This window comes from Scyliorhinus torazame, chromosome 16, assembly GCF_047496885.1.
Source record: "Scyliorhinus torazame isolate Kashiwa2021f chromosome 16, sScyTor2.1, whole genome shotgun sequence".
Taxonomy (NCBI): Eukaryota; Metazoa; Chordata; class Chondrichthyes; order Carcharhiniformes; family Scyliorhinidae; genus Scyliorhinus; species Scyliorhinus torazame.
Genome location: NC_092722.1, coordinates 49,894,443 through 49,910,684, shown reverse-complemented (window position 1 = coordinate 49,910,684; position 16,242 = coordinate 49,894,443). Strand labels below are relative to the sequence as shown.

At 40.4% G+C, this 16,242-nt stretch overlaps 1 protein-coding gene across 4 annotated transcripts in view; it reads right to left on the bottom strand.

Moving 5' to 3' along the window:
• The window catches only part of mtor (mechanistic target of rapamycin kinase), a 436,061-nt gene that overhangs the window by 295,786 nt on the left and 124,033 nt on the right, over nt 1-16,242 (bottom strand). For all 4 annotated transcript variants that reach the window (XM_072478465.1, XM_072478464.1, XM_072478466.1 and 1 more), the window contains 4 exons: nt 12,163-12,309; nt 7,964-8,106; nt 6,495-6,657; nt 1,773-1,918 (listed from right to left, as the gene is read on the bottom strand). In XM_072478465.1, the coding sequence (XP_072334566.1) occupies nt 1,773-1,918; nt 6,495-6,657; nt 7,964-8,106; nt 12,163-12,309 (599 nt within the window). The remainder of the gene's footprint in view (nt 1-1,772; nt 1,919-6,494; nt 6,658-7,963; nt 8,107-12,162; nt 12,310-16,242) is intronic.

Here is a 16,242-nt window from a genome sequence, read left to right as displayed (position 1 = left end):
TTTAATCATAGGATTTACAGTACAGAAGGAGGCCATTCGGCCCATCAAGTCTGCACCGACCCTTGGAAAGAGCATCCTACCTAAGCCCCACACCATTCTCTTTATCCCAGTAACCCCACCTAACCTTTTTGAACACTAAGGGCAATTTAGAATAGCCAATCCACCTAACCTGCACATCTTTGGACTGTGGGAGGAAACCGGAGCACCCGGAGGAAACCCACCCACACACAGGGAGAACATGCAGACTCCGCACAGACAGTGAACCAAGCCAGGTTTGAAACGGAAAAAAAATTCCAACAATGTTAAGCAGCACATTTTCAGGAGCAAAACAAGAAATCATCAGAATATATTATTTCAGTCTATGAGAACAGGTAGGTAAATGTTGTACAACATCCAGAACAAATAATGAGAAAACAAGAATTGGATGGAACCTTTTTAAGGAACACTAGTCAACAACAAGTTTTAGTTTATCCTTCTGAAAGTTCTGCATGAGTAGCAGCATGTTTGCTAAAAGGAATTTGCCAATACTTCAAAAAAATCTTCTCTCACATGCATAAATTTGTCCCAGCCCTGCTATTTTATATCACAGGCGCTACTACTCAGATTTCCCACCCATGTTTTCTTCAGGTGCAGATTCACACTGAGTTGCGGTTCCCCTCCAATACCAAGTGATTATTCTTCATATGTGACACAGGTCAGAAAATATACAACCGCAAAATATATCACAATGAGCGAGATCCTGACCCCTCTCAAATTAATTTTCTAGGTGACATCCCTGAATGGCAATTACTGGGAACACTGACTAGCTTTTCCCACTTTCTTTAATTCAAATTAATTAAAGGCAAATTAAAGACAATTTTAATAGTTGTACAAACAAGTGAGAATGGAATAGAAAGTGTAAAAATTGGAGGCAGTAGAATGGTGAGAACCTAATGGAAATGAACACCTTGATTAATTTGCACCTTCTCTTTAACACATATGACTGCAGAAAGATTGCAAACCCATTAAATGTGTCCAACGTGGGAAAGATGCAACTTGCATGAAACGTTTCCTTCAATCAATAAAATATAAAAATAATTTTAGGAAACTTCAGAAGGTAGTTTTATTTTGAAAGGTGGTGCAAATGGTCCCATAATCCCAGAGCTATCCCATCTCTGAGAAATCAGAAATGAGCTTCGCAGGGACAAGGTTTTTTTTATCCTCACCCGTAATGACTAATTACATCAGTAGCTTTTTTAGGCCTAGCAAATAAAAATTAAAGCAAAACAGGTTAACCGAATACACGACTACCATTTAACCTCATACGTACACAAATTTACTCTGATCTCCAAACTTGAGAAATTTCTCAAAGTCCAAGCCCATACTAAAGTATGAAACACATTTCAAGCAATAGAACAGTTAGATTTTGAAAGCATATTAAGAGTTGGGGTTTTTCCAAACACAAGCATGTAATCATCAAGGGAGTAAGATAGGTTAGGAATCTGGCTAATATAAATGTAATGTAAAAGCAATATGTGGTTTTCTACCAACGTTTAACATACACAGGCTCCTTTGTTGAATACAGAGACATTATGCACAAAGGAGGCCATTCGGCCCATCAAATCCATCTATACCTGTGACAGCAGTAAATACATTTTGGCTAAAATTTATTTTTCAATTCGATTTGTACAGGTTCTCTCTATAAATATGTCAGACTGGTCACTGCAATCAAAACTGCAGTGCAAGAATTTCCTACACTACTTCAATCAAAGTGACTAAGTAATTCAACTTACCTGATTAATGATTCTAGAATTGCCGGACAGGGACCTTTCTGGAACTCCAGCTCCTTATAATGTAAGGCTTTGGCATAAGCACGACATTTGGCTGCTCTCTCTCCAAGGAGGACAATGCCATTATCATCTCTTAGTGGTAGAGGCCCCTGATGGAAATTAAGGAGTCAGACATTTGTTTTTTCTTCAAACAAAAAATTATTGAATTGCTTTGGCAAATCATTTGAAGCCATCATGTTAATGGATGAGGCTGCAATGATAATGAATAAAATTTCCATATTTTGTAACCTGTATCTGTGTCAAGTTCCCAGTGCAGATATTTCCTGCAGTGGATATGTGTAGCAACATTATAAATAAATATGTACAATTTCACTCAAAATACTCATGAGAAGGAATTTACAATTACTTATGGTGCCACTAGACTGGATGAAATCACACCCCAAACAGGAGCAACAAGAAGAGTGACATTTCTTTTACAATCACAGATGGGATTCTAATGCAAATGTTGTTCCTTTAGTAAATTTAAAGTACAATTCTGCAATGTAGTAAGAGCGCCAGAATATTGAGTCACCTGAGCTGTAGTTCTACAACAATGAAGTAGCAGGACAGTGATGGAGATAAACAAGCAATACAATAGTGTTTCAAAAACTGTTATCTCAAAAATATGTCCCTTTTGTAGTACAAATATTCTCAGCACGTACAAATTTGAATCACAGAATTGTTATAGTGCAGAAGGAGGCCTTTCAGCCCATTGTCTCTGCAACAGCTTTCCAAATGAGTAATTCACTTAATGTCATTCTCCCACCTTCGTCCTGTAACCCTGCACATTCTTCCTTTTTAGACAAGTCTAATTTCCCTTTTGAATGCTTTGATTGAACCAGCCTGCACCATATTCTTAGGCGGTGAATTACAGACTTTAAACACTTGTGTGAAAAAGCTTTATCTTCTTTTGCTAAATACTTTTTAAAAATGCCCTTTCATTTTTGATTCATTCACGAGTAGAAAGCATTTCTACCTATCTATTCTATCAACAGTTGTCATGATTTTGAATACCTCTATCAAATCTCCTCTCAGCCTTCTCTTCTCCAATCTATTGTCATAACTGAAATTCCTCATTCCTGGAACCATTCTTGTTAATCTTTTCTCCAATGCCTTCACATCCTTCCTAAAGTGCGGGAACCAGAACTGGATGTAGTAATTCAGCTGAAACTGAACTACAAGTTCAATATAACCTCCTTGCACTTGTACTCTGTGTCCCTACTAATAAATCTTAGAATAGTGTAGGCTCTGTTAACGACTCTCTCAACCTGTCCTGCCAACTTCAATGATTTGTCTCCCTCTACCCTTTAGAGTGGTATCAGTTGTTTTCTATTGCCGCTCCATGTTTTTCCTACCAAAATGAATCACTTCATATTTCTCCATATTGAACTTCATCTTTCACCTGTCCGATCATTCCACCATCTTGCCCATGTCTTTTGAAGTTCTATCCTCCTTTGTTCATAATGCTTCCAAGTTTCATATCACATGCAAATTTTGAAATTGTGCCCTGTACATCAAAGTCTAAATCATTAATATATATCAGGAAAATCAAGAGTCCCAACACTAACCCTCAGAGATCTCCAGTACAAACTTTCTTCCAGCCTGAAAAAACAATTAATCACTACTTTATCTCCTGTCACTAAGCCAATTTTGTATTTATGTTACCTCTGTCTCTTTTATTCCATGCGCTATAACTTTTCTCACAAGTCTGATGTATGACACTAAATCAAATGCCTTTTGAAAGTCCATGTACATCAGGTCAACAGCATTACCCTCATCAACCTTCTCTGTTAACTCTTCAAAGTAACTCCATAAAGTTAATCATGATTTCCCCTTAAGAAATCCATGGTGGTTTTCTTTAATTAACCTGCATGTCAAGTGAATTCAATTGCTTTATTTCCATCTGATGTCTCTGTTGATGCTGACAAGTGGTAAGCAAGTATCAGTTAAAAAAGTTATAAAATGTTATTTTGCTCCAGAAAAATTAGGGTCCAATGCGTCGGCAAAGTAGGACTCTTTACTGCACCCGTCTGATGTCCTCATTTCTTGTACCTTACGGTAGAAGAAAGACCATCAGTGACAAATACTGGATAGTTTTGCACTACAGAGATGTAATCCACTATGACCCGACTTGAAATTGTTCAAATTCAATTGATTTAACACCTTTCAAAATCAGAAAGATTTTTAATATAAATTTTGTCAGGGGTGTTTGGTTGTCAGGGATGGATGGAAGTCAGACCCCAGAGTTAAAAGTGCACTGCTCCTAGTTTAATAATCCAAATCTCTTTTTTTTAAATTCTCTTAAATCTTTTTATATAGGATGGAAATACTTGACAATGAAAAGGATAGATCGTAAATTCACTGCAAATTTATTTATTTATTTTAAAAATTTTAGAGTACCCAATTGATTTTTTCCAATTAAGGGGCAATTTTAGCATGTTCAATCCACCTACCTTGCACATCTTTGGGTTGTGGGGGCGAAACCCACGCAAACATGGGGAGAATGTGCAAACTCCACACGGACAGTGACCCAGAGCCAGGATCAAACCTGGGACCTCGGTGCTGTGAGATTGCAGTGCTACCACTGCGCCACCGTGCTGCCCGCAAATTTATTTTACATCTATATATGGACGCACAGCTGAAGGGAACAGATAAACCAGATTTGTTGATGTTCACAGAAAACATTAAAAATAGCAAGAGGGAAGGTTGCTTTTGCAGTTTTCAAGTTGCTACTTATAACTATTTACCTCACCTCATATACCTTTGTAATAGCTGTAATTTTGTAGAAGACCAAATTCAGACCACCAATAATGAAGTCAGATCATTAATACACACATGACATTGTTTCAGCCACTCAGCTCAACCAAATCTCCTCAGTCAGCCCACCATTTGCTGTTTATACTGATGGCTGAACTAGCATTACTGACAAGAGGTGCTGGTGAAAAATATATTTTCTGATGTTCAGTGCAGTAGCAGTGCCATTTCTATTTGCATTATTAGTTTGCTATCAACAGCAGCAAATTTACAATAAATATGTGATATTAATGGGAAAATGGTGCACGAGATAGGGTAAAGGAGGAAGCAAAAAAATGGAGAGCAACAAAAATTTGCAATTATATAGCATCTTTATTTGTGATATAAAATGTAAAAAGCTCAATAAAAATATTTTCAAAGAAAAATAGCATCTTTATTGTGTCGAAATATCCTAAAGAGCTTCACAAGGGCATTATTAAACAAATTTGATAGAGTCAAGAAAGTGGATGAACAAAGTTTAGTTGAAGAGGTAGATTTTGTCCAGTGTCTTGTTATGGACGAGGCGTGTTCAAAACCCCAAAATGTATCATGTGATGTTGCAGATCTGTGGTCGGAAGTTCACCTCTGGATCAAACACAACGCCAAAGAATGTGGTTCAATCTCGGATGGTTGACAGGGAATGGGATAGAGTCGGTGACTAGGGAATGGAATTTGTGGCAGAGCCGAAAGACAATGGGCTGGATTCTCCACCTCCATGCCGAAGTGGCCGCGCCGTCGTGAACGCCGTTGAGGTTCACGACGGCGCGGAACGGCCCCGGTCCCAACCGATTCAGGCCCTGACAATGCGCCAGTATCGGGGCCGCGTCATCTACCCACGCCAGGCCTTGTCGCCTGCGTAAAAGCGGCGCCGCATAGATGACGCGGCCGGCACCGCATAACGGACGTCATCCGCGCATGCGCGGGTTGGCCGGCGCCAACCCGCGCATGCGTGGTTGCCGTCCTCTCTAAGTCGGATCTTGCGGGGCCGCGGAAGGAAGGAGGTCCTCCTTCAGAGAGGACAGCCCGACGATCGGTGGGCACCGATCGCGGGCCACCCCACATCTGAGGTACGCCTCGGTGCAGGATCCCCCCTCGCCCCCCCCCGCAGGCCGCCCCCCCAGCGTACACGCACCGCCCACGCCTGCAGCGACCAGGTGTGGACGGCGCCGGGGGGAACCCGCCATTTTGGCCTGGCCGCTTGGCCCATCCGGGCCTCAGAATAGCGGGGGTGCCGGAGAATCGCCATTTTGGGTGTCTCCGGCGATTCTCCGGCCTGCGGCCCGCGAAACCCGACCGGGCCGATCCCACCTATTGGGAGAATCGCGGGAGGGCGTCGGACCGGTGTCCCCGGAAATTTTGGCGGCCCAGGCGATTCTCCCAACCAGCGTGGGAGTGGAGAATCGCGCCCATGGGCTTTGGTTTTCCCAGTATTTATTTGAAAGGAATTTCTACTCATCCAGTATTGGATGTTGGAAAGTAGTCTGACAATTTAGAGGCATTGAAGGGTTGAGAGAAGGGATGGTGATGTAGAGCTGGGTGTTGTCAGTGTATATGTGGAACATATAGTTTTGTTTTCAGATAGCCAAGGGGCAGTATGTACCTGGGAAATAGGGGGGATCTTTGGAAGACACTGGGGCATGCCAACATCAATTATGACTGCCAGCATCTAATACTACACCTTAAAACTGATTCACCATGTTCTTTTGAATTCAATATGATTGCAGCCCTTAGCCAGTCATGACTATAGCAAACAACACAGCATATATGTGTCAATCAAGTTTGGTAAATAGCTCTGCCATTTGGAAGGCATTTTGTCTGAAACATGTCAAACTATTTTGGTAAAAGGCCAACATTTTCATAACTTGACACAGTCCAGTTTAGCCTTTCTTTTACCTTATCACTGTGCTCCATGAATTCTGCTAGATTCAACAGTGTCTGTGTGACCTCAGCAATGTCTTGAGAAGTCAGAGCCTGTTCAATACTTCTGATCAACTCATCTTGTTGTGCTTCATGCAGTTCTGACCAACAGGATAGGAAAGCTGCATTAAACAGGTCTCTGCATTAAAAAAAGTCAAAAGCTTTAGAAAATAGAAAGAGCAACAAGTCATCCGCCTGTTTGGATATGAAAGAGACTTCAGATACACAATGTTTATCATGCAGAACAGAGAACAAGCGAAAAAATATTAGAAATTGGAACTGTGGTTTTACTCAAGCAGATTTATTTATGGTCACATTATTTCTCTTACTATGGATGCTGTGCACCCTTTGATACTTGAGAAACAGCCATTTAGGGAAGTTTGCTAGCAGTTTATTCAACTACGAATGGGGGCTTCACAGCCAGGTCTGATTTGATCTGCGCTTGATCGCAACCCGCTAGTAGTGATCCCTGGGTAGCAATGAAAATCTCAAAACCTTGGCAAAAATATTGAAGATTATTGGATTTGTTTTTTGGCAAATTAACTCATCATGAGGGCTATACAGAATGCCCGGAGGGCTAAACAGAATGTCCGTGAGTTGAGTTCTTTGTAAGAATTAGCACTAGTTTAACGCTCCCGAGGGTTCCAAATTGCAACTGTAATCTTTTGGGTCACTCACTTGTGTGCACAGACAAATAATGAAATATTTGAAATTACATAACCTACATCAAAGTGCTCAACAACATTTAATTACAATTGTGTGTGTGGAGTTTCTGTCATGTATGCTAACATATATTGCCATTTCATTTAAGCAATTTTGAAGAAGAAAAATCCCTTTCAAGCAATCCACCAAAACATTTTCCCCTTATATTGACAATGCTCACAAATAAATGATTTTTCTACGCATTCTGATTTTAACCAGTGCCTTCCCTTTCAGCTGCTGCCCTGCTAATTCAGCACTGGGACATTTCAATGGCAAATCGTTCCAATTCTCATCCTGGCTGCCAACACCAAGAGCTGGATATATATTGACAGCGGCAGAGATCTGGGACCAATTAGCCGACCCACCTTCTTGGCTGGGGGTGGCGTCTCACACAAAGAAGGCAAAGGAAGAAATTAAAACCATTTGAAGAGCACTCCTGGAATGATTTTTGAAAAGAAAAATCTCTTGAATAACCTCAATTGCCAGGTCTCGCCTTCCTCGCGAACAAATGTTCAAGTGTACTTTATCCTGCCGGGGATGTAGGTATGGGGTGGGGTGCTGATATACAATGGAGTGTGCTGCAGTTCCATGAGCTCTGCCAACATTTTTCACATGTGTTACATTAGCAGAGACATTCATTGTGATCATGCTGGTGGTTCCATTCAATTAATAATGGGCTCAAATATTTGCTCCTTACTTAAAATCTATAAATTAGCATTTAATTATTAAGCTGGAAATTTGACCTTGCTAAAGGGTTATAGGCCTGAGCCAAGGACCAACATGAGCGGAGTGCAGGTGATGGGGATTCTTTAAGCAATTCCACACTTAATCGTCTCAGCCATTCCATCCAGTCATCTTTAGAAACTCTTCTGGCTGCTCCCCAGGCCTGAAACATAAATCAAAAGTGCATTCAATTGTTTCTTTATTTAGAACAGTTCACAGCACAAGGTCTCGGAACTATACCAGAGGCAACACATGTGAGAATAAAGCAATCTTTACCATGGTACTACTAAAATATCGGGTATTTATTAATGAAATAGCCTTTTTTAAACATTGAGTCATCAAAAACATACCCATTCATATATTAATATCACTAACACTATTTTCTAAGCTACTGACTTAACCACAATGATTTTCATTTCAAATGAATGACGTAACATCATGCACAAATTTACTTGCCATTATAATAAATTTGACCATCCAAAATAACTACTTGCATTCCTATTGTTGCTGAACAACTGAAATAAAAGCAGATAATGCTGGAAATACACAGTATGTCAGGCAGCAACTACAGAGTTGACATTTCAAATTGATGAATGTTCCTCACAACTGGAAAACGTTTGAATTGTAACAGGTTTTAAGTGAGCAAAGAGACAGGAAAGGGGAGGGAGTAAAACAACAAAAGGGAATGGTCGGTAATAGGGTGGAAAACAGAAGAAATTAAATGACAAACAGGATGATGGTGCAAAGTAAAAGGGGACGATAATGATACCAATAAAGGAATAAAAGATGGATCTAAAGTGTAAACGAGAATAGGAGAATCTTCACCAACAGTTGGAGACAGAGATTATGATCTGAAATTGTTGAATTCAATGTTGAGGGAAAACTATAAATGTACCTAACTGAAAGATGAGTTGCTATTTCTCTAGCTTACTTTGAGTTTCACTGAAACAGTGTAGAGGGCTAAGGGCAGACTGAGAGTGGAGACCTAAAATGACAGCTGGAACTGTTTTGTAAAGTCATCCAAAATCAGCATTTGGATTTCCCAATGTTCTGTGGACCATACTGTGAACAGCGAATATGGTATACCAAGTTGAAAGTGCAACAAATAAATCCTCGTTTCACCTGGTGCCCTAGATGGAGCCTTTGGCAAAAGCTTTTCTATTAATCAGGTTTTTTTTCCTTTTCAAGTGATAATTCAACTCCTTCTTGAATCTACTTTTCAAGTAGAAGGTACACAATAGGGTAGAAGGTGAAGAGAAGGGAAGGTTTACCCTGTTTCTGGGAGGGATGGGAACGGATGAGACGAGAAGAAGTACAGAAAATGGAATGATCGTGGGTGAAGGTCTTGTCAATTACGGTCGAGTGGAATCTTTGATTGAGGAAGACATAGCAGAAGCATTATGTAATAATTCCAGTGGACGTGAGACTTAACAAAACAAGGTTGAGTACTCAACCAAAATAAAGCCGTGACATATAACTCTCTTGTCCCAACCCGGGACCATCGGGAACCCTCGGTCTGGGTAACAGTATTTAAGCTCCCGCTAGAGAGCTCATGTTAGCCAGCCTCCGCCTGCTCAATACAGGAACTCTTTTCCAAGAGCATTAGGGGGAGATCAATCGATGATCCCCCGTGGTCTTCGTTGGGGTTATAACATCCCTCCTCCCTTCGCTCCCATGAAGATGAAGTCTCTTCTGCCTTTTGGTACTCGGCCTAGAGTCTGCAGCAGGTGGAGCTGGATCAGCTGGGTGTGAAGCGGACAGGTGACCTTTGCTTCCTCAAGAAGTGCCTGAAGATCACTGATGCAAGTTCATCATTAGCATTGCCACCGGGGATAGAGCAGTTTCTTGGACCTCCATGTTGGACCCTGTGCCTTCACTGTCAGAAGACAGCGCTGCAACCTTCTGCGGACAGTAGCCCGGCACCAGAGACAGCTCCCTACTCTAAGGTGGTCCAGGTGTTTTAAGGACTTTTTCGTGGACCTTAATTTGTAAGAGACAGGTTCCGCCTTCTCTAATATGGCTCCAGGGACTCAACTGGAGGCGTACCTGAAGCTCCGCACATGCAAGGCTTAAACACTCTCTCGGGCCGCCCGGTGTCATCTTTTAACTCGCCTGTTTAGACTTCACATACCCAGCAAATGGGAAATAGCAGGCTCAGTCTCATGCATAGTCATCATCCCATCAATAGTTCTGCTGGAGCGACTCTGGTCATCGTATGGGGTGTGGTCGAACAGGAATCGTGCCAACCTCGTCTCCATGGAAGCGGGCGGCTGTTTCTTCATCCCATTTTTGAAGGTCTGTATCGCCCGCTCTGCCAGACCATTGGATGATGGGTATAATGGTGCTGTCTGATTTGTTTGATGCCATTCGACTTCAGGAACACCTGGAACTCCCCACTAGTAAAGGCTCTACCATTTTCAGAGACTACAACCACCGGTATGCAGTGGATGCAAAAGCTCTGCCGGAGTTTCTATATTGTGGCGTGAGAAATTGCAGAGGCCATTTAGAATGGGCATCTATCATGATTAGGAATATAGAACCTAAAAACGGACCAGCGAAGTCGACATGTACCTGTACCCATGGAGCCTAGGCCACCAGACGTAGCTCCTCGTAAGCATCTTCACTTTGGATGAAGTAAGTATGCTTTTGTGAGTACGACTATGTCAAGCTGCTGTTCAACTAGTGTGGGACAGATCTTCCACTTTTGGCACAAGCATCCAGATGTTAGTAAGGAGGACTTTGCAGGGTCAACAGGGCTGGGCTTGCCACGGTGGTTTCCAGTGCCTAGGTTGATATTGGGTGATCGGTCTTATCATAGATGTTGCAGCAGTTTGAAAGCCGTTTCAGAAGGCAGTTAAGAATCAACCACATTGCTGAGATTCTGGAGTCACGTGTAGGCCAGACCAGGTAAGGATGGCAGATTTCCTTCTCTAAAAAACATTTGTGAATGAGATGAGTTTCTACAACAATGGTTTCATAGTCACCAATACAGAGACTAGCATTTTTTACAGTTCGAGATTTATGAACTGAATTTATATTCCACCAGCTGGTGTGTTTGGACTCAAACTATTATCCCCAGAGCATTCAACTGGACCTCTGGGAAACATGAAACTTGCTATCACAAGGGGCAGTTGAGGCAAATAGCATAGATGCAATTATGGGGAAGCAAGACAAACACGAGGGAGAGAAAATATCATGTTGCAATAGTTAGATGAAGAGGGGTCGGAGGAGGCTTGTTTGGAGCAGGAACAATGGGTGAAATGACCTGTATGTAAACAACGTGACACCTCCTCGAAGTACTGCAGATCACTTGCACTTTACAAAAGTTGCATTATAACTGAAAGCTATGCCAGCTGTACTTTCAAAATCTTCCAATTTTAGAGAAGAACAAACAACTTAGCTACTTTTCCTGCCTGACTAGGAGAGTGGTGCAGAGTGATCAATATAACAACACTGAACGGTTATTAAGCAAATACCTGCTGTATAAGATCAGCTTAATTAATGTCTGCGTCAACTTCAGTGTTGTAAATTTACTATAATTACAAATATTAAGTTCTGCACGTGTGGGCTAAGAGAATTAGAAAAATAAAATGACACTTGATTTACAAGTTGCTAATGACTTGGTTTTAATATGTATCCAACATTTAAATTTTAGCACAGCTTTTAAATGGTAAAATAGGCATGTGGCAGAACTTCAAGCTGCAGGCCACATTCTCAGCATGGAATTTAAGGTCATTAATAGCTTCTATAAAAATGTCACTGTGATCTGCATTGTGCTTCAAAACAAGTAGTAAATGTAAAACTGAAATACGAACTACTTAGTAAAAATTTCTGAAAAATAACTATCCAATTCACAAAACAATTCAATTAAAAACAGAATAGATCATTTCAAGTTACACATCGTTATTCTAATTATCCTTCCAAGTCAAAAAAAGTTTCTTAGCTTGAATTCAAGTAATGACTCCACAACAGGAATACCTCAGACTTTCATTTTCAAATTGTTTATAAACTAAAATAACCAAATGCCAATATATCAAACTTTTAAAGAAAAAAAATTATATTTCTACCAGACATAGTAGACATGCTCATTATAAATATTCCCATGACCCACAGGAATAAAAAGCAGTTTCGACTGTTGGTTGTTAAATTCATATTTTTACACAAAATTGAATAAACACATTTTATATTTTTATCAATTCATTCTTAAGTATGAACAAACCTTTTGTAAGTTGGTAGTGCTGACATGCAATTTCTTCATAGGACCAGTCTCCACTGGTCCACTAGATAGTGTGTCTCCCTGATTGCCTCGGGAAGTCCGGTGTTGAAAAATGATAGGATCTTCCTCTTCCTCAGCCAAGGTGTAACCCTGTTGTGAACATTCAAACAAATTTTGAATAATTTTCATTCCAGTGGCAATAGCATCCAAGCTTCACCAGCAAAATTCTTAACACTGCATCCCCAAATCATCAAAACTGTCTCTCAGCCCCACTTTTTGTCCATAGTTAGTTCCTCATTTTTAAGTATCTGTCCATTTCACTTTGAAAATTTTCTTTGGAATCAGCTTCCACTACTTTTTTGGGCAGAGCATTGCAAATCCTGCCAACTCTGGGTGAAAACAATTTCTCCTCTTCCACTCTCTGCATCTTTTCCCAATGATTGTGTATTCATGATATCTAGTTATTGACATACTCACCCAAAATAAATATATTTTTCCTAGTCACAATATCAAAACATATCACATTGAAAACCACTATTAGATCACCTCTTAATCTTCTCTGTTCCAAGGAGAGCTGTCCTAACCTTTTCAATCTCTCCTCATAACTGAAGACCCTCATCCATGGCAACATCCTGGTACACCTGCTCAGTATCCTTTCTGATGCCATTATATCTTTCCTGAAATGTGTGCGTTTTGAAATTTAAATGTCGAATACATACCAAGTCATTAATACCGGTCTAGCATGATCTCTGTTTTTATGTTCTACTCCTCTACTTATTAACCCAGGTAATCCAAAAACTTTTATAACCACCTTGGCATCTTGTCCTGCTACTTTTAAGGACTTAAGTTCTCTTTGCTCATCTATACTTTTCAAAATCACGCCACACATGGTGTACTGCCTTTTCAGATTAATTTTCCCAAGTACATCTCTTCGCACATCTCCACATTGAACTCTATCCTCCATACATCTGTCCATTTCACCATCTTGCCCATGTCATTTGATGCCTGTAGCTCCCGACACCAAAATCTAGGTCATTTATAAAACATTGAAGAGTACTGGAAACATAACGAACCTGGAATAACACTAAGCCAGCTCCCTATCTGAAAATCATCTATCCATCACCATCTTTTGCTTCCTGTCACTGAACCGGTCACTATATCTCCTCCTGTGCAGAATTTTAGTAAACACCTTCTGAAAGTCCTTCTAAACAACATTTTATACAAAATACTGCACAGCATCGAGATAATGGAGAAGGTTCGGCAAAGAATTTGGTCAAGGTAGTCAGACAATTTATTTTTCCAATTAAGGGGAAATTTAGTGTGGCCAATCCACCTATCCTGCACACCTTTGCGTTGTGGGGGTGAGACCCACGCAGACACGGGGAAAATGTGCAAACTCCACATGGACAGTGACCCAGGACCGGGATCGAATCCGGGTCCTCGGCACTGTGAGGTAGCACTGCGCCACCGTGCCGCTTGTCAGACACAATTTATGTTTAACAAATCCACGTTGGCTCACCTTAATTAACTCATGCCTTTTCAAGTGAAAATTTATTTTGTCACTGATAATGGTTTCCAATAACTTCCCCACCACCAAAGTCATGCTGACTAGCATCCTGGTTTATCCCTTTCCCCTTTCTAAATAGCGATATAACATTAGTAACTCTCCAGTCTTCTGGTTCTACTCCTGTTCTCAATGAGGATTGTAAGATTGTGACCAATGCCTATTTGTACCGTTGCTTCTTTCAGTAACTGAGGATGTATTCCATCCAGACAGATAACTTTTTAATTTTCAGCAATTTTCTTCTCTATTATCTTATCCATAGCTTCCTCCGCTCTTTTAATGTAACCATTGCATCATACATTTTCTTTGTGAAGGCAGATGCAAAGTACTTCTTTAATACTTTTGTCATGTCCTCTGCCTCTACATGACTATTTTCATTTGGATCCATAGGATTAGACTTTCGGTTTGTAATTATAGTACTGTTATAACTTAATTATCATATCTTTAAGTATATCTGTAAAAACTGTTTTCTATATGTGACATAACTGCAAGACATGGTGGATAAGCTCAGTTGAATATTAGCTGTTTTTTTGCAAGTGATATGAAATACCAAGAACCAATGCAAGATGGTTAATTCAATAAAGGTAAAACTTTATCATAAACGCTTTAAACTGTGGATAGCCTCAGAGAAACTTCCAACCCTTTGTCCAGTAAATGACGGTAAATACACCCTATCTGACAAAGTGCTGCAGAAACAGACCTTAACCTGCCATTGTTGGGTAAGTGACCATGGAGCCTCAGCAATGATGTGACCTATTTAGTCTAAGAGCTATGAAAGACAAAAGTCACGAGCTGCTTAGAGTTAACAGTATCAAGGAATTGTGGGACTGAAAGCCCTACAAACTTTCTTTGGCAGTCTTCTGCAAACAACAGGGACATGAATTATATGGTCATGTGGGTCTTGAAATACATGCCAGCTCAAGGTGTAACATTGGCAGAATAAGTAGGTCATTACTGACAAATCAAATGGCCAGAAAATGAGTTTTACCTAATATGGCACAGAGAAAGTTGGGAAAAAGTGCATAAAATAGAAGCTTGTAAGAAGACCCTAAAGCGTACATCATAGAAAGAAGAGTTTGATCAAGAGATGAGCACTGCAGTCAACCAGTGGTCAAGGGTCGGTGTTACGAAAACAAAGGTAGTTTTAAGGGATTTATATTTGTATTGGTAAACATTAGAAATAAGGTATGATTTTAAGTGGGTTTAATTTAATGTTTCTGTGCCTGAAAGGGTAAAATCTATAGTTAGATTCACGCTGTACAACGTTTCTGTATGTGTGGAGGTTGGCTCCAATTCCAACTGTGATTCTATTATGCTTAGAGAGGACTATGGTGTGAAGAGTAAATAAACCAACAGTGATTGCTTAGCAACTGCGGCCTTGCATGATAGAGAAGCGTTTTCGTTTTTATGAAATAAAATTAGAGTATCCAATTAATTTTTTCCAATTAAGGGACAATTTAGCGTGGCCAATCCACCTAACCTGCACATTTATGTGGGGGCGAAACCCATGCAAACATGGGGAGAATGTGCAAACTCCACACGGACAGTGACCCAGGATCAAACCTTGGACCTCAGTGCCATGAGGCAGCAGTGCTAACTACTGCAACACCGTACTGCCCCAGAAACGTTTTAGTTTAGCTAATTTGATTGCAGTTGGAGACGTGACACTGGAGAGTGAACAGCTTTCAACTCGACCAGGAGAAGCTGGACAGGACAAGTGAATTGCAAGGATACAACCTTCCTAAGGAACAAGATACCAGGGAATTGGGCAGAAAGAATTTCTTAGGACGACGAAAGTTAAGAGAACAGAGACTAAGATATTGTTCAGAAAAATTCAAGGAAGATTGAACAAAATGTTCTGAGTTAGAGAGACAATTGCAGTAACTAGATTTAAAGTGGGACAGCAGACTCCAGAGGTAAATGGAATGTTTTGATGTTATTTTAATACAGTCTAGGAATTGAGAGTTAAAACAAGTGCGAACAGTTTGTACGGCAATCAAGACAAAGAAATCCTAAAGGGATTGGCGTAAATCGCGGACTGGATTCGCTGCTAAAGATAGAGTGGAAGCTCAGTTTAAAAGAGTCATTTGTAAAACCTAGACTGGGTTTCTTGTGCTTTCTGCTTTTACTACAGCTGCAACCTCTAGACAAGTGGGCAGTCGTAAGTCATATCCCTTACATGCGAGTGTAGGTGGTCAAAAGGCTTTCAAACTACTGAATTAAAGTTATCAAATTAATTTCCCAGTGACAAAGCTGTTGGCACTTCTCTCCCAATTAGCCATATTATCAATCTTGGTCTGACTTTGAACATCAGTCATGTAACAAACTACCAAGGTTCATACTTGATGAATTGTGCGAAGCCAGATGGGGCATCTGCGATATATTCCTGCTTTAAATTTAATGGACCAGATCATGTTGACAATTTTTTTGCTCAAATTATGATAGATATGAGCCTAGAATGCATTCAAAAACCTACATTTATTTATAAGTTTAGAATCACATGCACTAGCTCCAACATG